Source organism: Pseudophryne corroboree, chromosome 4 (genome assembly GCF_028390025.1).
Source record: "Pseudophryne corroboree isolate aPseCor3 chromosome 4, aPseCor3.hap2, whole genome shotgun sequence".
NCBI lineage: Eukaryota > Metazoa > Chordata > Amphibia > Anura > Myobatrachidae > Pseudophryne > Pseudophryne corroboree.
The window spans coordinates 209,613,508-209,637,651 of NC_086447.1; the positions used below are offsets into that span (position 1 = coordinate 209,613,508).

General features: G+C 46.9%; 1 protein-coding gene across 1 annotated transcript in view; it reads left to right on the forward strand.

Moving 5' to 3' along the window:
• AP1S3 (adaptor related protein complex 1 subunit sigma 3) overlaps window positions 1-6,532 on the forward strand; it is a 110,753-nt gene extending 104,221 nt beyond the window's left edge. Inside the window, exons 4-5 of the mRNA XM_063915897.1 lie at window positions 3,549-3,686; window positions 6,207-6,532. Of these exons, the coding sequence (XP_063771967.1) occupies window positions 3,549-3,686; window positions 6,207-6,242 (174 nt within the window). The 3' untranslated portion in view covers window positions 6,243-6,532. The remainder of the gene's footprint in view (window positions 1-3,548; window positions 3,687-6,206) is intronic.
• The last annotated feature ends 17,612 nt before the right edge of the window (window positions 6,533-24,144 follow it).

Genomic DNA, 24,144 nt, shown 5'->3' on the forward strand with positions numbered 1-24,144 from the left:
CAAAAATCGGGTTATTATTGTTGTGAGCCATCTTTCAGAGGCTCCTCTGTTATCATGCTGTTAACTGGGTTCAGATCACAGGTTATACGGTGTGATTGGTGTGACTGGTATGAGTCTTACCCGGGATTCAAAATCCTTCCTTATTGTGTACGCTCGTCCGGGCACAGTATCCTAACTGAGGCTTGGAGGAGGGTCATAGGGGGAGGAGCCAGTGCACACCAGATAGTCCTAAAGCTTTCTTTAGATGTGCCCAGTCTCCTGCGGAGCCGCTATTCCCCATGGTCCTTACGGAGTCCCCAGCATCCACTACGGACTATGAGAAATAGAATTATCGGTAAGTAAATTCTTATTATTACACCCAGCACATGACATTATACACAGCACCCCCCATATTACACCCAGCACATGACATTATACACAGCGCCCCCCATATTACACCCTACACATGACATTATACACAGCCCCCCCATATTACATCCAGCACATGACATTATACACAGCGCCCCCAAATTACATCCAGCACATGACATTATACACAGCGCCCCCCATATTACACCCAGCACATGACATTATACCCAGCACATGACATTATACACAGTCCCCACTATATTACACCCAGCACATGACATTATACACAGCGCCCCCCATATTACACCCTACAAATGACATTATACACAGCACCCCCATATTACATCCAGCACATGACATTATACACAGCCCCCCCATATTACACCCAGCACATGACATTATACACAGCCCCCCATATTACACCCAGCACATGACATTACACCCAGCACATGACATTATACACAGCGCCCCCCATATTACACCCTACAAATGACATTATACACAGCCCCCCCATATTACATCCAGCACATGACATTATACACAGCCCCCCCATATTACACCCTACAAATGACATTATACACAGCACCCCCATATTACATCCAGCACATGACATTATACACAGCCCCCCCATATTACACCCAGCACATGACATTATACACAGTCCCCACCATATTACACCCAGCACATGACATTATACACAGCGCCCCCCATATTACACCCTACAAATGACATTATACACAGCACCCCCATATTACATCCAGCACATGACATTATACACAGCCCCCCCCATATTACACCCAGCACATGACATTATACACAGCCCCCCATATTACACCCAGCACATGACATTACACCCAGCACATGACATTATACACATCGCCCCCCATATTACACCCTACAAATGACATTATACACAGCCCCCCCATATTACATCCAGCACATGACATTACACACAGCCCCCCCATATTACACCCAGCACATGACATTATACACAGGGCCCCCATATTACATCCAGCACATGACACTATACACAGCACACACACACCCCTCCCCTATATTACAATCTGTCCCAGCTTACATATTATTATACACAGCCCCCCCCCCCCTCCTATATTACATCTAGTGCCACAGTACATCCCCCACCATTACATCCGTACTGACCTGCTATAAAGCTGACCTGAGGACAGTGTGGGAGGGGACATGAACACCCAGAGAGAGCCGAGGAGCTGCTGCTGCTGGGCTGATGATACACGCAGCTGAGTGTGGTGGGAGGGGCCAGCCACAGGGAAGCAAACCCCTTGCTTCAGACGGCTTCTCAGTGTGCACAGCAGGACAGCTGCTGCTGCACACAATGCTCCGGAGGCTGCCCTGAAGTCTCCCGTGAAGGCCCCGCCACCCGGCCTCTCCGGACTTGCGCATGCGCAGTATACCATGTCATGGATGGCTTAATATCCGGGAGGGCTGACAAGGTTTGCGGGGCAGCGGGAGGCTCTTTTAAAAATCGGGAGCCTCCCGCTGAATGCAGGAGGGTAGGCAAGCCTGACTAAAGGCCTGATTCATACTTCCTTGTGAACTAGAATTCGGATTCAGAGATGTACTGAAGGCCTGATTCATACTTCCTTGTGAACTAGAGGCCTGATTCAGAGATGTACAGGATCTGTACTGCGCATGTGCATATCTCCATCTGCAATGCCAATCACATGCTGTGGCCGTTTGGTGACAGGCACGTCCAGTGTTCCAGAAATTGGGGGCATGTTGCTGGCTATTCCAAGGTCAGTGGCTGCACCTTGGACACAGCTGCACTGGCTCCGGCTGCATGAACATCCTGAGAAACCTGAGGGTTACGCAGACGACTGAAGGTCGTGCAGAGTGATCTGATGCTGCATCTTCAGATGCAGCAGCAGATCAGAGAAGCCGGCAGGAGGTGTCTATTTATACATGGTGACTCCTGCAGCAATCGCATATATTAGCACGCCTAGCTGCTGTGTTTCTGTGTCTACCTCTGAAGCAGGCCCTAAACCACTTATGAGAACCAGTTTTGTTAATGTGGGTATAGATGGTACTAACCATACTGTTTCTATTGCTGTTGACATAGTGAGTAGAAACCGCTATCTACCAGGACACAAGAGTCCTTTTCTAAAGCTTGGGACATTAAGACCAGCATGAATGTTTCTGAAACACATAATGTAGATTTGTTACACTTTTTAGTTTATTTTATTTAAGATGCATTTTTCCTTTTTTTAAAAATGTGTTGGTGTTTTTTTTTTTTTCCCTTTACCCCGAAACACAACTTCTTCTGGCAATACCTGCTTTTTGCTAAGCAAGGGTTAAGTGAGTACAGTTCTCATACAGACATTGGCGCTGTGGTCGCGCACACACACAGGACATGCTAGGAAACCTATTGTCATGGTAACAAATGATTCACAGTAATAGGTAATAACAGTGTTACTTAATCTACCAACAGAGGGCAGTATATTTGAGTGAAGAAATTAACTTTTTCTACCATTAGTTATTCGTTTTGATTTATTAATTTTATCATACTATATCTTGTTAATAAAATCTAAATTATTATTACTTATAATTTATAAAGCGAAAACGTATTACACAGTAATGTAGAGTGAATGGAGAATGAGTCACACTAGTCCCTGCCCAACTGGAGCTTGCGGTATAAATTCCTTGCTACACATAAACACACAAGGTCTATTTTCAGTCAGTCATCTATTAAACGTCTAGTAGTACAGAGGAAACCCAGCAAACACAGGAAAACACACAATCTATACACAGGCCATAGATTTCAGCATCTCTACACACTTGTATCTGTATGCTGGCAGGTCCACTGTATCATCATTTGTTAGTTTGCAGACTTCCACAATGAAGGGGCTAAGATGTTGAGCGTTCATAAGGTATATGTTGTAATCAAGATGCACTACTCTACTACCTTCATTCATTTCTTATGTTCCTACTCTATATGGATGCTGGAAGGTCGAATGGATAAGTGTGTGGGGGTGGAGGGTGAAGGGTGATGGGTGATGAAGCATCATGATGCCACCCCTGCTGCACAGCTACACATTGAATTGTAAAGGTCCCATACACTTCAGAAGAACAAAGCCAGGGCACAAATTAGAATATGACTGTAAGCTGCTTGCCCATTGTACAATGGATAAAATAAATATTGTGGTGCTATACATTTATACACCTAGGTCTGCGAGCTGGACATAATTTTTAACTTTGAGAAAGCCTATTTCATCTTGGATGAGTTTCTGATGGGCGGTGAAATTCAAGAGACTTCTAAAGAGTCTGTGGTGAAGGCCATCGAGGATGCTGACATGCTGCAAGAGGTATATTTTGTGTGTGTGTACATAAAAACATTGAATTTGACGGCGGGAAATGTCTGTTTCAGCTTCTAGTAAAAGCTGGATAATGGGTTCTGGGGTTGTGAATGTGAGAGAGAAAGGAGGGCTCTATCCACGAGGCCCATTTCGTGTCTTAGGTGTTAAGCCTGAGAGCAGCCAATTAGTGCCTGATATTAGCTGGGTCAGGGCTTTGCTCAGGGTCTCACTACCTGGGGAAACAGGCAGCAGGCCTGTTATGAGACACAGTGATTTACTGACTGTAAATATTGTGCATATGACTGTGATTGTGGTAGGAGCATTAGGTCCTGCCACCCTGAGAGAGGGAATTTACAGCAGCGTTTCAATGCCCTTTATTGTAACATTTTTGTTCAGACATGGCAAAAATTCCGCAATAAAGGGCATTAAAATGTTGCCTTTACTTATGCTGTTGCAAAATGACTTAGGGGTCTATTTACTAAGCCTCAGGTGGAGATAAAGTGGCCGGAGATAAAGTACCAGCCAATCAGCTCCTAACTGTCATGCCACAGGCTGGGTTTGAAAATGACAGTTAGGAGCTGATTGGCTGGTACTTTATCTCCGCTCACTTTATCTCCACCTAAAGGCTTAGTAAATAGACCCCTAAATTCCAACATCTGGAGTGCTGCACCCCATGGACACTATAAGTATTTACCATTGTGCGTGCATATACTGTACTATACTGTATGTGATAGGGAGAGCCGGACCTCTGCTATTTTATATATACACGCTTCATAAAGAAAACCATTATATCTTCCAAGAAAAGCACTATAACATTCACTCTGGTGAACTACAAGAATAATGAAAAGAAATATTGCTGACAAGGGATACGGTCATTAGGTAGACACCACTTTGGTTGACATGCAGTAGGTCGACATGGCCATTAGGTCGACATGTACTAGGTCGACAGTTCAAAAGGTCGACATGAGTTTTTTGGGGGGGAAATTAAATTTTTGGACTTTTTCATATTTTACGATCCACGTGGACTACAATTGGGAATGTTAACCTGTGCCGAGCGCAGTGAGGCACCTTGCCTGAAGCATGCGAGGGGACACGGTGCACTAATTGGGGTTCCCCATCACTTTACGAAGAAAACTACACCAAAAAAAGTTTAAAAAACTCATGTCGACCTTTTTGACCTGTCGACCTAATGACCATGTCGGTCTAATGACCATGTCGACCTAATGCATGTCGACCAATAGTGGTCGACCTAATGACTGTCGACCCATACCCGCTGAACCTTGCAAAATACTTTTTTTAATTTTTTTTATTTGAGCACATATTCAATGTATCTGGTGCAGTGAAACTCGTAAAAATATTATTATTTTTTTTTTTTTTTTAATCTGATTTTGGGAGACTTGCAAGCTAATTTCATCAGTGGGCTAAGTGGGCAGCTTTTATTCAGAGAGCAATCTGCCCCATCATGCTTTGCTCCGATGAATGAAATGCATCTGCTACAGTAAGACATATATTTTTTGATGGGATCAACTAAGCTTAGGGAACTACACAGCAACAATTCTACCTCCAACCAAGCAAAAAGGGAACATTTAATAGACTATTATGTAGGCTTTAAAAAATGTAAATTCTTGAGTGGAGCTCCTCTTTATCTGGTTTCCAACATACAATAGAAGCATCATTAATTTGTGTAATGAATAGTTGCAGATCCTACAATTATGGTATTACATTGCAGTTTGTTTTTTACATGGTTTTCAGAGGATAAACAGAACAGTTTCTAATGACTTATTACCAGCTAATTATATAGCACCCACATATTTTGCAGTGCTGTACGTAGAATATGTGTCACTCACATCAGTCCCTGCTTCAGTTGAGTACAATCTAGTATTTACCACATGTACACACATGCAATAGGGATTTTTGTTATATATTTTTTTTATAGAAGCCAACTGTTTTTTTTGTTTGTTTGCTTTTGTTTTGGGTTGTGGGAGGAAACCAGAGTACCCAGTAAAAACTCATGCAAACGTGTAGAATACACAAATCTACACCTGGGATGTTCAGTGAGGTAAATGGCTCAGGAGGCATTGGCTAGTACCAGAGCTAGTATATGAGCCCAAGGGTTTATGTGGGCATTATACACAGGTGCAGCAGTACTGCTGGAAATTTGGTGGGTTTTGATCAGAGATGCGTGGAAAAGATAGGCAGGGGAGGCACTGCCACTTGCCATAGACTTATTACTCCAGAGTTTTGACTAAAAACAATTAGAATAAGACAAAGAAGGTATTTCTAAGATATTCCTTGTGTATTTCATATACTTTAAAACTCAGTCAAACTCTGTAAAAACTCTGGCGCAAACGTAAGTATGACAGGAAAGGCTCTGCCTCACCTCACAACACCGGTCCACACATATAGGGCCTTGGTGGGAATCAAACTATGGAGCTTAGCGCTGTGAGGGAGAAAATGAATTGCACCACTGTGATAAAAAGGTCATGAAGTAAGAATATTAATATCAATATATTTTCTAAATCTCTGCAGACAATGGAAGAATACATGAACAAACCAACCTTTTAAGCGGCAAACTGATCCATTTACCGTAAGAGGAGCAGATTCTTCATGAAGGATTTGTTTGGGCAGTAGAGGTTCCAAGCACCCTTTGTGCTCTGACGGATGTGATGGCACTGCTGGGCGGGCCACCACACTAGCTGCAACAGGGCAGCATCAAATCATATGGGACCTGATTACCAAGACTACCTTGTTCAACCCTATGCAGCTGTATGGGCCTAAATGTGCCCATCAAAGGGAATACACTTATGCAAAGAATATCTTTTAAAAATTAGAAATAAAATATTTTTTTATATTTACACCTTGGGCTCTTGTATTAACCAGAGGAACGGTTTATGTGAAACACTGGCCAAAGCCAGGACTTGCAAAAAGTAATGTTTTACTTTGTTTTGACATCTAGGGAAACAATGCAAATTTGCACTTGGACCAACTATGTTGTGTAAATGCAGCAATTTAAAAAAATATATATATTTATTTTTCTTGCAGAGATTATGCTGTCTGTTTTTTGTCTACAAATACTGTGCGTCTTCATTTTTACACTGCCATTTAGAGTTGAACGAAGATGAAGCCCTGTCTCAACACTTCTTATGGCTACAATTTTTTTTTTTTTTTTCATTTGCCGTCTTTAAACACGTATTATATACTTTTTCTAATAAGGTATGTAATCATCTTTTCATAGGCGTTGCAGAAAAGTGGAATTTGAGGGTACAATAATTGAAGAAGAAATTAATAGAAAGAAAAACAAATAAACCTAGAGACAGTTAGGAAAAATAGAGAATTCCCCCAATTCATTCATTCATTCATTCCAAATGAATAAAGGTGCAAGAAAAAGGAGACCTCCATTCTAGACTTATGGATATTGGGGGTAATTCAGACCTGATTGCTAGCAGGTGATTTTTGCACTGCTGCGATCAGATAGTCGCCGCCTACAGGGGGAGTGTATTTTAGCTGTGCAAGTGTGTGAACGCATGTGTAGCAGAGCTGTACAAACAGATCTTGTGCAGTCTCTGCGCAGCCCAGGACTTACTCAGCCGCTGCGAACACATCGGCCTGTCCGGGACCGGAATTGCCTGCCTACGACATGCCTGCGTTTTTTCAACCACTCCCTGAAAACGGTCAGTTGACACCCACAAACGCCCTCTTCCTGTCAATCTCCTTGCGTTCGCTCGTGCGAATGGATTCTTTGCACAAACCCATCGCTGAGCGGCGATCCGCTTTGTACCCATGCAACACGCCTGCGCATTGCGGTGCATACTCATGCCCAGTTTGGACCTGATCGCCTGCTGTGTGAAAACGCAGCCTAGCGGTCAGGTATGAATTACCCCCATTGTCTAGTGCCTACAATAGGTTTGTAAGGTGATAATATGTTGTGTCTTTCTACATTATATCAATTAAACAAGATGTCTGAGAAGATCTGTCCATTGTCTTGTGATTTATGTACCATTCTTTTAATTTATCATGCAAGTTTATGCTCTTTGTTTGAGTTTTAGCTGTGTTTAGTAGATGGAGAATTCACATTTTTCTATCTGGGAATCCTGAAACTATTGTGTGTGTCACTATTTGGCTGGATAGAGAAAAATCTAATTCTCAAATCTTTGCGCACACTAAACACAAAGAAAGGCCCACAATGGTGGTGCTAACAGGGCAGTTAATCTCATAAAAAGCTAGATATCTGTTAAGAGATTCTATTATAACAGAAGAAATCTATCTATAAAGCATGCAGATAGGTGTTTTATGCAGTTTCAGTGATGCACCATAGCCTAAATATCAATAAAATAAGAGGCATAAATACAAAAACATTGACGCTGGAGCAAATACAGTTTACCTACAAAATTGTGCATTGTAGACCAAGTGAAACTAGATGTTGGTAGACTGACTCTTCTAATCTCAGATTCAACCCAGCGCCAAACCACAGCAGAACGTTCTACCTAAAAAAGCGTCAAGAGGGCAAACATAGCATACTAATGTTCAGTCACACAATCCCCTTATTAGACGTTTTCAGATGTCCCAACTTAAAGGTTCTGTAGGAGCCTGTGTGCAGTATGCTGTGGCTTTTTAGGACACTGCTTGTATACCTTTTTTGTTCCAATTGTGACGACATCTGCAACCTGGTAATGACTATAGGTGATATGTCTGCTAAACCTATGTATGCGCAATTCTAATTTGTTGTTTTGATGAAAGTAAATAAAGGGCTAGTCCGCCCCGCATGTCAGGCCCTACCCCCTCAGCACAGGTGCACTGCGGCAATGCTTTAACTCCTGCCAAGTAGCTCCCTGCCTGCACTACCCTGGCAGACGGCTACCAGCCACAGTCTGGGTCACAGCGGCTGCGTGTGACATCATGCAGCCACCACGAACCGCCCCAGCAACGGTCCGGACACGCCTGCATTGTCCAGACTGCACACCCCCAATGATGTTCTAACACTGTTGGCCTGCCCACGACCGCCTCTGTCAACCAGGCAGAGGCAATCGCAGCAGTGCGATTCTTTCGCCTCTTACTGGGTGCGCATGTGCAGTGCGGCCACTGCACGTGTGTACTAGACATAGGGCATCAGGCTACTGGGTCTGAATTAGGCCCCTGGTTTGTGCCATGAAGCCTACATCCTCATCAAATCATCCCTGTATGCAAAATTTGAGGTGAGTCAAATGCCAGATGGATGGTTGTTGGGTGAGCTACCTATATTTGTTAATGAAGCAGCTAATAGTACTTGTTACTACATTATTCTAATCCCACACACACACACACACACACACACACACACACACACACACACACACACACTGTGATTAAGGCTAAGGCTGTTGCTCCTGGCTTCTGACTCTATTGACAAATCATCAAATTCCTGCTGTGCAGAAGTATAAAAAGGCAAATGTAGCCACTAAATCCTTGACAGAATGCACCTTTGGTCTATTCAAAATAAATAGTTTGAAAGGCATATTATTATATCATTTGGCAAAAGTGTCCGATATTGTGCTCTGCTGCCATCTATTGCATAATCGGGCATTAAATAAACCACTCCCCCCGGATTATACAATAAACAGGGAGCAGGCAGAGGTTTTGTTGCCAACAACTGACTACAGTATGTGAGCACAGAAAGTGGAAGGCAGGCAGGAAGGCAATAAGCTTATTGACAACTATTTCAGCTGTAAGTTAAAAAAAAGAAAAGAAATGAAACCATCAGTTAGGTTTTCATGTATATAAAACAGTGTAAAGAGAGAGCTTCCCCTTTTAATTAGTGTGCATGCGATACATTTGGACCAATATGAATTAATGAGGAAGTTTATGTTTGATTTTGCTAGGGGTTTTAATGGGGATTTGAGGTTCGTCTTTGGAAGGGATTTCATAGATTCAACTCAAAATCCCTTCCAAACATGAATCTACATCGAATTCAATTTGAAAATCGAATGCAAAATCGATTATTATTAAATGCCAGCTTTTTAAGGAGATTATTAAGGGATTTAGAAAATCAAATAGAATCGATTTTCAATTGATTTTGTAGAGTCATAAAAATTATCTCAAAATCAAACTTTAGTAACCCCTGCTGCCTAACTGTCAAAGCACAACTGGCTTATAATGCATATATAATTATGGAGATCTAGTGTTCAGTGAAATTTCGAGATGTAGGTGGACAGAATGTACCAACTGAGAATGTTTCCTCTGTCAAGACTTAAGCAAATGTCCTTTTCCATGATGGTACTATATATGCTAGAATTAATCATCACTTTTGTTCTATGTCAATCAGTATATATGTTCTGAAACTCTGTATTACATTAACGTGCAAATGCAGTTTATTGGTGCATATAAATTGTTAATGAAACACACCATACAATTCAAGAATGATCAGCAATATCAGAATCAATACTCAACTTACTGTATATGTGAAAGTTCTTGAATAGGTCTTTTATCTCTTCAGTCACTTGAGGGGGACCTGTTATCGACATGCTCAGAATCGATGGCAAATCTCAACGAAGACATACTATGGGGGTTATTTTAGGTTTGTTAGCAATTGGGCAAAACTATGGGGGTAATTCAGACTGGATCGCTGCAATTTAACGCAATGAAGTGATCGCAGCGGCTGAGTAAATTCTGGGCAACTCAGAAACTGCACAAAGCTTTTTTGTACCGGCCGGCTGCACATGTAATCGTACACTTGCAAAGCGAAAATATACTCCCTATGGGCGGCGACTATCTGCTCGTAGCAGTGAAAAAAAACCCTAGCGAGCGATCAGGTGTGAATGACCCCCATTGGCCGTAGCTGAATCGCACCGTGTGTACCCGGCATCAAGTACATGTGCCTACTTCTTCTCAGGGCCACACAGAAATCTATGTGTCATGCAGAAAACACTATAAAGTTTAAACCACTGGTAACATATGTCCATGGGTTTCTGAAATTACTGGGAAGATGGAGTTGAAGCCTAAACCCATCCAAGACCAACAATTTGTGGATTCAATGTTGGCCCCGATAAAAGGCCTGATGCGTCACATGTTTTCCTGCAGAATAGCCTGCAGCTTCATCAGAAGCACACAATGGTTATTTTACCCCCGAATATATTTATTATTCAACAAGATCGAATGTGCATATACTGTACACAGAGGTGTATCTAGGGTAACGGGCGCCCCTGGCAAAGTAAGGGACTGGCACCCCCCCATATTTGAAATAGGGAAGCTGCATGGGCAAAAAAGGTGCATGATCTTGTGGGAAAGGAGCATGACCACACAATAGTTCTCCCAATTCAAATTACATTACACAGTAGTACCCCTTATACACATTATGTCAGACCATAGTGCTCCTTGCACATCATGCCCACACAGTAATCCTTGTCACACTGTGGAGAAATCAGCAGTGCCTAGCCAAGGAGGGGTGCTGCCCAGTGATGTTTCCTGCAGTCAGGGGGTATAATCAAATATTAATGGCAGTGAAAAGGTATCTCTGCGCACTACCTAGTAGTGGTGATGTAGCGATATATTAAGAATAGCATTCTAGTAGTTTATTTTGAGTTTCTGCATTGTGGTGCCAAACACCGGTGCCAGCTCTTGGCTGCTGTGTGAACCACCAGGCACTGCCACTACTAAGTGATTCCACTCCCTGGCCAAGGGTGACACCACCAGGCAGCATCCCCTGCTCAGCCAGTGCATCTGGTGAGTGTCATCCTGGCCAATGGGTATATAACCTCCTGTCCCTAGCACATAGCCGTAGTCCCCATCCCAGCACATAGAAGTAGTCCCCATCCCGCTCCCAGCACATAGACGTAGTCTCCATCCCACTCCCAGCACATAGAAGTAGTCACCATCCTCCTCCCAGCACATAGCCGTAGTCCCCATCCCCTCCCAGCACATAGAAGTAGTCCCCATCCCGCTCCCAGCACATAGACGTAGTCTCCATCCCACTCCCAGCACATAGAAGTAGTCACCATCCTCCTCCCAGCACATAGCCGTAGTCCCCATCCCCTCCCAGCACATAGAAGTAGTCCCCATCCCGCTCCCAGCACATAGACGTAGTCTCCATCCCGCTCCTAGTACATAGACGTAGTCCCCCTCCTCCCAGCACATAGCCGTAGTCCCCACCCCTTCCCAGCACATAGCCATGGTCTCCCTCCTCCCAGCACATAGCCATGGTCTCCCCCCTCCCAGCACATAGCCATGGTCTCCCTCCTCCCTGCATATAGTCCTCTCCCCTCCCAGCAGAGTCTCCACCCTCCCTGCATATAGTCCTCTCCCCTCCCAGCAGAGTCTCCCCCCTCCCTGCATATAGTCCTCTCCCCTCCCAGCACAGAGTCTCCCCCCTCCCTGCATATAGGGAGTCATTCCGAGTTGATCGTAGCTGTGCTAAATTTAGCACAGCTACGATCATGAACTCAGACATGCGGAGGGACGCCCAGCACAGGGCTAGTCCGCCCCGCATGTCAATGCCGCCCCCCCGCACAAATACAAAAGCCGCTTTTGTATATGTGGAGTAACTCCTGGCCAGCGCAGCTCCTGTAGCCGCGGCACGCCCTCCCAATGGTCCGGCCATGCCTGCATTGGCCGGACCGTGCCTACTCAACGGTGGCTTAACGCCGCCATTCAGCCCCCTCCCGCACAGCGACCGCCTCTGTCTCAGGCGATCGCTAGGCAGCTGCGACTGCCATGTGCCGGCACACTGCAGTGCCGGCACATGCGCAGTTCCGACCCGATTGCTGCGCTGCAACAAACTGCAGCAAGCGATCGGGTCGGAATGACCCCCAGAGTCCTCTCCCCTCTGTTAATTTCGATTAACTTACAGGAAAGGAGCAGTACCTTAAATAAACTAATTGTTCTGGCCGTTGCGACCGTTCAGCGTGTGTGTGTGTGTAACGGCAGAACAAGCACCCGCACGGAGGCCACTCTGTGGTGTTTGCACGTGATGCATGTGACTATAATATTTTCAACTTCAACAGTCCACCCTTTGGCAGTCAACAATAACTGCCACACATAACTAATATAACTAATAATATTACATATACATTATATACAAAGTTCGGGTGTCCGGGGGAGAGTTGTAGGTGGGAAATGTATAGCCTAGTGGGATAGGAAAAAGCATGTATGTATGAATTAATGTCTGAGGGGCATGTATCATCGTGCCGTATGTGTTCTAAGTAAGCTCTGAGGTATTGCGAAGTATACATTAAATCCTTCTCTGTCATGACTAAGGTTTTTGTGAACCCGGTGCTAGCGAAGTCTGCGCGGGCGACTGGAGGACTACACGAATACCACCACTGACCTGGTTTTGGAAGTGTTGTGGACTCGGGGTCTCTTCCGGTGACTGGGAAGAGGAACCGCGGCAGAGATGGCCGAATCCAAGTTCTCCTCATGCAGGATGAGGTCGGCAGACAGGAAGCACGTGTGGGCGCTGAAGGTCTCCTGAAAGACAGAACTGGAAAGGCGCTGATGAATCAGTGAAGAATAACAGGTACAACTGTGCTAAAGGGCACGGGGTGCTTGGGGACACTGAGGTGCTTGGAGACACTGAGGTGCTTGGAGACACTGAGGTGCTTGGAGACACTGAGGTGCTTGGAGACACTGAGGTACTTGGAGACACTGAGGTGCGTAGAGGCACTGAGGTGCGTAGAGGCACTGAGGTGCGTAGAGGCACTGAGGTGCGTAGAGGCACTGAGGTGCGTAGAGACACTGAGGTGCGTGAAGACACTGAGGTGCGTAGAGGCACTGAGGTGCGTAGAGACACTGAGGTGCGTGAAGACACGGGTGCGTAGAGACACTGGAGTGCGTAGAGACACTGGGGTGCTGAGGCACGGAGGTGCTGGAAGCACGGAGGTACTGAGGCACGGAGGTGCTGAGGCACGGAGGTGCTGAGGCACGGAGATGCTGAGTCACGGAGATGCTGGAAGCACGGAGGCACGGAGGTGCTGGAAGCACGGAGGTGCTGAGGCACGGAGATGCTGAGTCACGGAGGTGCTGGAAGCACGGAGGCACGGAGGTGCTGGAAGCACGGAGGTACTGAGGCACGGAGGTCCTGAGGCACGGAGGTACTGAGGTGCTGAGGCACGGAGATGCTGAGTCACGGAGGTGCTGGAAGCACGGAGGTGTTGGAAGCACGGAGGTACTGAGGCACGGAGGTGCTGAGGCACGGAGATGCTGAGTCACGGAGCTGCTGGAAGCACGGAGGCACGGAGGTGCTGGAAGCACGGAGGTACTGAGGCACAGAGGTGCTGAGTCACGGAGATGCTGGAAGCACGGAGGCACGGAGGTGTTGGAAGCACGGAAGTACTGAGCTCTGGAGATCCCAACTACAACAGTAGTAAAACTGAAACACGACAGCTGTGGTTTTCAGTGGAGAACATGGAATTCAGTACTGTGCCTTTAAGACGAAACATTGCAGCTGTGCCTTTACATTGAGACTCAGGGAAATGGTGAAATCAAATGGCAACACACAAGTAACCATACAGGAACAAGGGAACAGAGTTTCCACAGGAACTTAGGTACAATGGTTACCTTAAGGGAGCTCAGCATAAAGACTCTCACAAGGCTGTATGTGACACGAGGAACTGGCCCAGATTCCAACTCAGCCTCCTGATTTATACTTCCTGGTCCTTGATGATTGGTGGGCAGGATTAGGTGATGTCACTGTCATGTGACTACTCTAGCCAAGGCTGTGATGTAGAATGAGGCCTAGCAGGCCAAGAGAACACTGAAGCCTGGACTTCTGCAAAACACAGGATGCTTGCTTTTAGATTACTGAATTCAGCCTCACACAGGAGATCACCACAGGTGGAGCTGATTACCTCTCAGGCAGAGAACTCAGGAAACTCAGTGCTGACAAGCTGTTTAACTCCGTGAGTGAAAAGACACAGGATCCAGGACAGAAAGCAGGGGTAAGTCACCAAATATGAGAATTACAGTCAGGATTGTGACAGTATCCCCCTCTTCGAGGGTGGACTCCGGACACCCATCTAATCTTAGGGGAACTTGAGAAATTCATACAGAAGAATTTAGGACCTTCGTTGATGCCTCTTCTTCTTATGGGAACGTTTGGTTTTGACCAAGGACCGCGGGATCTCCTGTAAAGAAAAACCTTCCTTAGAAAACATGGGGGCTCCCAAGAAAGGAGTAGCATCATGGACTGGATCAAATTCAGAGTCTGAGTCCAAGTCTAATGGAAGATATGAATCTCCCATAGATACACAGTTTGCAGATGAAAATGAGGTGCACTGGAGATTTAAATTCTCTGGGCTAGGAGAGACTCCAACATGAGCAATTTTAATGGTCGGATTCTTACTGAAGGAGATTCTTAGATTATCCCTGGGAGGACAGCACAAACTTCCTTCTGCATTCCCTTTAGAGCCTGATTTCTTTACCGAGTCAGATTCCATAGGTTTAGGACCAAATTCTTTAACCACAGCATTACTAAAATTCTGTAAGTCATGGAACACAGGATCATTACTCTCAAAAAGCATGTTGGCCCACTCCAAAGCTCTTCCTCTGAATGCCAGGAACAGATATCGAGTAACGTTGGAAGGAGTTACTGCACCTGAAGGATCAGACTCCATCCGAGACAGAAATTGTTCAACCAAAGCGGCATATTGCAGTAAATCTCCATCGAAGTAAATAGGTGGTAAACCATCAGACGAAAGCTTAGAGGCTGAAACTGGAGAAATCTTTGACTGGACGAGTAGGACTGGATTGGATCCGGGGATGCTTGAATTGGCTGGAACCAAAGGAGACTGACCAGGCTGGTCCTGGAGTATTGCTGGACCGGCTGGAACCGGGACGGACTGAGTCCTTTCTTCACGGGGCTGAACCAAGGCAGGAGCCCCCACTTCACGGGGCTGGGCTGAGGCAAGAGCCCCCACTTCACGGGGCTGGGCTGAGGCAAGAGCCCCCACTTCACGGGGCTGGGCTGAGGCAAGAGCCCCCACTTCACGGGGCTGGGCTGAGGCAAGAGCCCCCACTTCAAGGGGCTGGGCTGAGGCAAGAGCCCCCACTTCAAGGGGCTGGGCTGAGGCAAGAGCCCCCACTTCACGGGGCTGGGCTGAGGCAAGAGCCCTCTCTTCACGGGGCTGGTCTGCGCTCTGAAGGCTCTCTGGCTGGGCAGCGCTCTGAAGGCTCTCTGGCTGGGCAGCGCTCTGAAGGCTCTCTGGCTGGGCAGCGCTCTGAAGGCTCTCTGGCTGGGCAGCGCTCTGAAGGCTCTCTGGCTGGGCAGCGCTCTGAAGGCTCTCTGGCTGGGCAGCACTCTGTAGACCCTCTGGCTGGGCAGCACTCTGTAGACCCTCTGGCTGGGCAGCACTCTGTAGACCCTCTGGCTGGGCAGCACTCTGTAGACCCTCTGGCTGGGCAGCACTCTGTAGACCCTCTGGCTCTGGACCCTCGGATCCCCTTCCTGGGGCTGTACCCTCTGAAGAACCCCCTCCTGGGGCTGGACGCTCTGAAGAACCCCTTCTTGGGGCTGGACACTCTGAAGAACCCCTTCTTGGGGCTGGACACTCTGAAGACGCCCCCCCTGGGGCTGAAGACACGGACGCCCCTCCTGGGGCTAGACACTCTGAAGACGCCCCTCCTGGGGCTGGACACTCTGAAGACGCCCCTCCTGGGGCTGGACACTCTGAAGACGCCCCTCCTGGGGCTGGACACTCTGAAGACGCCCCTCCTGGGGCTGGACACTCTGAAGACGCCCCTCCTGGGGCTGGACACTCTGAAGACGCCCCTCCTGGGGCTGGACACTCTGAAGACGCCCCTCCTGGGGCTGGACACTCTGAAGACGCCCCTCCTGGGGCTGAAGACACGGACGCCCCCCCTGGGGCTGGACACTCTGACTCCTCTGTGACTCTAAATGGCTTGAATATTCTTCTCTGGACACCCAACTTGGGATAAGGTCTTTTAATCACCGGACCCCAGTCATAAATTTGAGTCTCTTTCCGAGTAGCCATCTTGATACCCCCGTCAGCAGTAGCAGGATCGGCTACTGTGGATGACTTGTAGACATGAGCACTGTGATACTGCGATTTGTCACCATTCCCTGGCTTGCGAAGAATGCAGTCTTTAACAAAATGACCAGAATTTCCACAGTAAAGACAGAGATGTAGCTCCTTACGCCGCTGACGTTCAGCTTCAGAGAGCTTGGGCCGTGGATAGCTCTGATGAAAAACTTTCCCTTGCGCAGAGGAAGAGACTCTATTAACTGGATGGGACAAAACAGGATCAACAACGTTGGTAGTATTCCTGAGGAGATCAGGCATCACAGAGAGAATACTAGGCAAAAGTTCTTGTAACTGTAGTAACATCTGGTAGAAAATCTGCAGTTGGTCAGGAGTCTTAGAGCAGAAGGTCATAGAATCTCTGGAGGACGAATTCCGCTGCAGACACTGTGCCAATCGATGCTGAGTCGACTCCAGACCTTCCAAGCGTCCTGCAATATTGCTTAGGAGGTCATGCGTCAGACTAACACTTTCGGCCGGGTCCATGTGGCCAGTTCCTACTGTCATGACTAAGGTTTTTGTGAACCCGGTGCTAGCGAAGTCTGCGCGGGCGACTGGAGGACTACACGAATACCACCACTGACCTGGTTTTGGAAGTGTTGTGGACTCGGGGTCTCTTCCGGTGACTGGGAAGAGGAACCGCGGCAGAGATGGCCGAATCCAAGTTCTCCTCATGCAGGATGAGGTCGGCAGACAGGAAGCACGTGTGGGCGCTGAAGGTCTCCTGAAAGACAGAACTGGAAAGGCGCTGATGAATCAGTGAAGAATAACAGGTACAACTGTGCTAAAGGGCACGGGGTGCTTGGAGACACTGAGGTGCTTGGAGACACTGAGGTGCTTGGAGACACTGAGGTACTTGGAGACACTGAGGTACTTGGAGACACTGAGGTACTTGGAGACACTGAGGTACGTAGAGGCACTGAGATGCGTAGAGGCACTGAGGTGCGTAGAGGCACTGAGGTGCGTAGAGACACTGAGGTGCGTGAAGACACTGAGGTGCGTAGAGGCACTGAGGTGCGTAGAGACACTGAGGTGCGTGAAGACACTGGGGTGCGTAGAGACACTGGAGTGCGTAGAGACACTGGGGTGCTGAGGCACGGAGGCACGGAGGTGCTGGAAGCACAGAGGTACTGAGGCACGGAGGTGCTGAGGCACGGAGGCACGGAGGTGCTGAGGCACGGAGATGCTGAGTCACGGAGATGCTGGAAGCACGGAGGCACGGAGGTGCTGGAAGCACGGAGGTACTGAGGCACGGAGGTGCTGAGGCACGGAGATGCTGAGTCACGGAGGTGCTGGAAGCACGGAGGCACGGAGGTGCTGGAAGCACGGAGGTACTGAGGCACGGAGGCATGGAGGTCCTGAGGCACGGAGGTACTGAGGTGCTGAGGCACGGAGATGCTGAGTCACGGAGGTGCTGGAAGCACGGAGGTGTTGGAAGCACGGAGGTACTGAGGCACGGAGGTGCTGAGGCACGGAGATGCTGAGTCACGGAGCTGCTGGAAGCACGGAGGCACGGAGGTGCTGGAAGCACGGAGGTACTGAGGCACAGAGGTGCTGAGTCACGGAGATGCTGGAAGCACGGAGGCACGGAGGTGTTGGAAGCATGGAAGTACTGAGCTCTGGAGATCCCAACTACAACAGTAGTAAAACTGAAACACGACAGCTGTGGTTTTCAGTGGAGAACATGGAATTCAGTACTGTGCCTTTAAGACGAAACATTGCAGCTGTGCCTTTACATTGAGACTCAGGGAAATGGTGAAATCAAATGGCAACACACAAGTAACCATACAGGAACAAGGGAACAGAGTTTCCACAGGAACTTAGGTACAATGGTTACCTTAAGGGAGCTCAGCATAAAGACTCTCACAAGGCTGTATGTGACACGAGGAACTGGCCCAGATTCCAACTCAGCCTCCTGATTTATACTTCCTGGTCCTTGATGATTGGTGGGCAGGATTAGGTGATGTCACTGTCATGTGACTACTCTAGCCAAGGCTGTGATGTAGAATGAGGCCTAGCAGGCCAAGAGAACACTGAAGCCTGGACTTCTGCAAAACACAGGATGCTTGCTTTTAGATTACTGAATTCAGCCTCACACAGGAGATCACCACAGGTGGAGCTGATTACCTCTCAGGCAGAGAACTCAGGAAACTCAGTGCTGACAAGCTGTTTAACTCCGTGAGTGAAAAGACACAGGATCCAGGACAGAAAGCAGGGGTAAGTCACCAAATATGAGAATTACAGTCAGGATTGTGACACTTCTCATCCCGTATTAAGGGTCTGTACATGGGCAAACAAACATTACCGAGCTCTTTTCGGGCAAGGGCCATTAGCCCTCACCTTTCTGGCTTCTTATATCAACAAATGGGGAGCACATTTATCTGATGATACATGGAGGGGAAATGTATGTGTATGATACTATATGTAGATAACATTTATCGACTATGTGTGCCATTAACTGAAGATTGCAGAGATGAAGGTAAGACACATAAAAATACATTCACATAAATTTGGGTATGGTTGAAGTCTTTTCCGGTTGGATGTTTCTGGGTAGAGGAGGAAACAGAAAGAAACAGGCCATGAAATTCATTTGCAATCCTTATCATAACACTGTTTCTACGGATGGGTCGTAAATCAAATCTGCCACTGTAACAACGCCCTCGCTCCTTAGACTCATCAAATTTGTCCTGTGTATGCGCCGCGTCAAAATTCGAACACATCTGAATATCAGACCAATAATTATGACGACACCTAGGATACAAAGGAGAAACTTTCCTACACTCGCAATTACATTTTGCGCCAACTCTTCTAATCCAGAGAACCATTTGAGTCGGTTCAACCATGAGGCCCAGCCGGTCAGTTCATTACCCACAGCCATCAGGGTAAGGTTGTGTTTCCTTCTGAACTCCCACTTTAACTGCAAGATCTCGTCCATCTTTTGGTCGATGATCTCCGTGGGATCTTCAGTGCTATTCGTAATATACGTACAGCACTTCACCCCATATTGAGTTGCCAGAGTAACACAGTACCCACCTGTCACGTGAGTAACACAGTACCCACGTGACATAATTCAGGACCATCCTGTGCTGGACCAGCTCCTTTTTGTAGGCTTGTAGCTCCCTACCCGTATACCTGAAGGTGTCATCATACATCTCGGTGATATTATCTATCAAGTTTGCCAGCGCATGGATGTACTTATAATTTATAGTTCCTCTGGCAGTACGGGTAATATCTAATGTGAGAAGGAACTGAATCCCGGTGGATTCATGGATCAAATCAGAGGCTGCGTGCTCTGTCCTATCTATGAGGTGTCTCTTGATGATGTGTTCATAATGGGTATGAGTATAAGGAGTCTGAGCGTTGTGGTGAATATCTTTCATTTTGTCGTGTGCTATGGTCATAACCTCTGGTAGTACTCTGCCAATATAACACAACCCTTCAGAGCTTGGAGTAAGCCACTTGTACGCTTTCCTTCCACATATGAAGTAGGCATCATTTGGGAGAACGTAAGGGACAAAATGCAACAGAACCATATCACATATCTTACTGATAAAGAAACCGGTCCCCAGTTCTCTCATTTGCTCAGTACAAGTATCAGGCTGGATGATGTGGGCACAATACCCCTGCCACACTTTTCCAGCCCACATGGTTTTGCTCCCACGTGTATAACTATACCGAAAGTACTTCCTGCTTGTGGCTATCTTACGTACAAGTTCGGAGTCGATAGGTATTCTATCAGGTCTGTGTGAAAAAGTCATTGTCTGGTTATTCCATGTCACTTCCCAATTTCCTGGTTTCCGGAAATTGGACACATTAAAGCACAACAGTGACCAGTCTACGTGGTACTGGTGAAGCTTCAAGCTAGGGGGCCTAGATATATTGAATTTCTTGTCCACCGGTCTCCCACCCCGTAATTCGAGTACCTCATCTATCGTTAAAGAGTATGGCACTAATCCCGACTTACTCTGTCCTTGAGGTACTTGTGAGCACACTCAGCATTCTGTTTGGTTTAAGACCGTACCCACTAATGAGTGGTAATCACTCAAAGGATGTCCGCCAATGTCGATATTACCGTTTGACTGACATCTCTGGATGCACCCATCTTTGACTATGTTTTTGCAATGCTTATTTATACAATATTCATCAGACAATAACCCTTCACATTGCCTCCGAGCTCTGTGACTACCAGATCTCTTACTGATACCAGCCTTGACCAAAGTGATACGCTGATCCTGGGGTCCTACGAATCCGTACTCTCCATCAGAACCCATTCCAGATCCTTGCTCGATGTCTCGGGGGCCCTCACAAAAACAGATTTTCCTGATCAAAAACAGTGTCACAAGAAAAAGCCGGAACACAGTCTCTTGGTGTAGATCCATTTCGTTAAGGAGCAAAAATAGGAAGAGAGAAAAAGAAAAATGCAGTGGGAGGGGTGAAAAAAGAAAAATGGTATGACAACCATCCTTGATTTTGTTGTTCTCCGTGCTGAGGTGTCGTCCAACAGTCCTGCCTCTTAGCTTTCCTGGAATAGATTCACTAGTGATATGAGATTCTCTTCACCTTTCTCTTTGTCACAAGTTTTCTCCGGGTCAGCAACCTTCTCGCAGTGGGACGAGTGGACCCAAGTCTCTCTCTCGGCGACCTTTAGTGCTGACGTGCTGGTCAACAAAACTTGATTTCCACCTGTCAATGAGGCAACCTGAGCGTAGAAAATTTCGAATCATCACATAATCCCCAGGTTCAATGTCATGACAATTACTGTTTGGTAGGTCAGGAATCGCCAGTTTTAGATTCCTTTGCTGGTTTCTCAGTTGCTGGCTCATCCTAACCAAATATTGCACAGTTATTTCGTTATTGCACTTCAAATCATCCTGGGGGTTTATCATTACATGGGGTTGTCGTCCAAAAAGAACTTCGAAGAGTGATAAGTTAAGCGGTGACCTGGGAGTGGTTCTGATGCTGTACAACACTAGTGGCAATGCTTCTGGCCACAACAATCAGGTTTCAACCATCACTTTGCTCAGCTTGTTCTTAATAGTGCTGTTCATTCTCTCCACCTTTGCACTTGCCTGTGGCTGGTATGGAGTATGCAGCTTACTATTAATACCCATCAATTTGCACATGACCTGAAAGACTTCACCTGAAAAATGGGTACCCCTATCACTTTCAATCATTCTAGGGATACCATATCTGCACACAAATTCCTGCACAATTTTCTTTGCAGTGAACACGGCAGTATTTGTGGCAGCGGGGAATGCTTCTACCCAATTTGAAAAGACATCGGTACATACTAACACATACTTTAAATTCCTACAGGGTGGTAACTGTATGAAGTCGATTTGTATTACCTGAAAAGGTCCGTCTGTAGGAGAGATATGGGATGGCTCCGTTGATATTCTCTTACCAATATTCTTCCTCAAGCAAGTAAGACATGTCATTGCTTTCTTACCTGCATGAGAAGAGAACCCTAGTGCACTCCAGTAGGTTCTTACCAATTTGCACATACCTTCCTTGCCCAGGTGATTCAGACCATGTGCCGCCTCAGCTAGGCTCGGGAGATATGCCCTGGGGTCCACTGGCTTACCGTGTCCATCTGTCCAAAGTCCTGAGGACTCCTGACCATATCCCTTCGCCTTCCAGACCGCCTTCTCCTGTAGGGCACACAAATTTTGCATTTCGATTAACTGTTGCATGTTTACTGTGTTAAATGTCATCAGTTGTGTGATGTTGGTTTGTGTGATGGTACTTGCTGCTGATTTTGCAGCTTCGTCTGCCCGGCTGTTACGAAGTGTCCGCTTCCTGTATGGCTGTCAGAAGCCTCTTGATGTATGACACATCCACTATATGCCAGCTGCCATTATGAAATTTCTGAGGCGCCACAGGGCCCCAAAATCATGCACCACTCCAAAGGCGTACCTAGAGTCCGTGTATATATTAGCTGACTTACCCTTTGCCAACTCACATGCTCTGATCAGTGCTACCAGCTCAGCGACTTGTGCTGAGTGAGGTGGACCAAGGGGTTCAACTTCTATGATACCTTCGTCATCTACAACTGCGTATCTGGTGCACAGGTTTCCCGATTCCGTCTGTCTGTGGCAAGTACGGTCAGTGTAGAAGGTAAAGTCTACTCCTTCCAGTGGGTTGTCACTGATGTCAGGTCTCGCAGTGAATGTCTGGTTCAGGTATTCCATACAATCATGCATATCAGTGTCTGCACTAAATCCTCCTTCAGCATCATTCTCATCCTCCACCCTTTGTGCATGACCAGACACACTCGGCAAGTAAGTTTCAGGATTTAGTGTGCTCACCTCTTTATGGTGATGTTTACAGGGGCCATCAGTGACAGTTCCCACTTTGTAAACTGAGCGGATGAGACATGTCTGGTTTGGGCGGAGTTCAGCAAGGCTGATACTGCATGCGGTGTATGGATGGTCAAGTCGTGTCCTAACACTACGTCCTCGCTTTTACTTACCAAGAAAGCTATGGCTGCAACACTTCGCAAGCAAGTGGGGAGAGACCATGCTACAGTGTCCAACTGTGCACTATAGTAGGCTACTGGTCTGCTGGCATCACCGTGTTTCTGTGTTAAGACTCCTGCCGTGCACCCAGCGCTCTCAGTACAGTACAATTCAAAGGGCTTCTCGTAATCTGGCATTCCCAATGCTGGTGCTTGTGACAAGCACTGTTAAAGTCTCTCAAACGCCAGTTCAGTCTCTTCTGTATGAGAGACCCGTTCGGGTTTGTTCGAGGAGACCATTTCCTGCAAAGGTAGTGCCAGAAGAGAGAACCCTGGAATCCAATTCCGACAGTACCCACACATTCCAACGAAAGTGCGGATCTGTTGCTGAGTTTGCGTCAGAGTCATGTCACGGATGGCCTGTATTCTATCAGTGGTCAGGTGCCTAAGTCCTTACGCTAAGCAGTGTCCCAAGTATTTAACCCTAGTCCGGCACAACTGCAACTTATACTTTGAAACCTTGTGTTCTGTCTGGGAGAGCTGAAACAGAAGCTGTTTAGTGTCTGCCAGGGACGACTCGAATGAGTCAGAGCACAACAACAATTCATCAATATATTGTATTAGCACCGACCCACTCTCAGGTTGAAAAGATTGCAGTCATGTAATACTTGGGCTGTCAATGAAACATTGGGGTGACAGGTCCAGGTGTACTGTACTCCCCTGTAGGTGAAAGCAAAGAGGTATTGGCTGTCAGGGTGGAGAGGGACAGAAAAGAATGCAGAACAGAGATCAATGACAGTGAAGTATGAAGAGGTTGCGGGGATCTGCATCAAGATTACAGCTGGATTGGGCACTACGGGGAATTGACTCTCAACTATTTTGTTCACCCCTCTTAAATCCTGCACTAGCCGGTAACCCCTCCCCCCATTCTTTTTCACAGGGAAGATGGGATTGTTGGCTGTGCTGTACGTCCTGACTAGGATGCCCTGCTGTAGCAGCCGTTCTA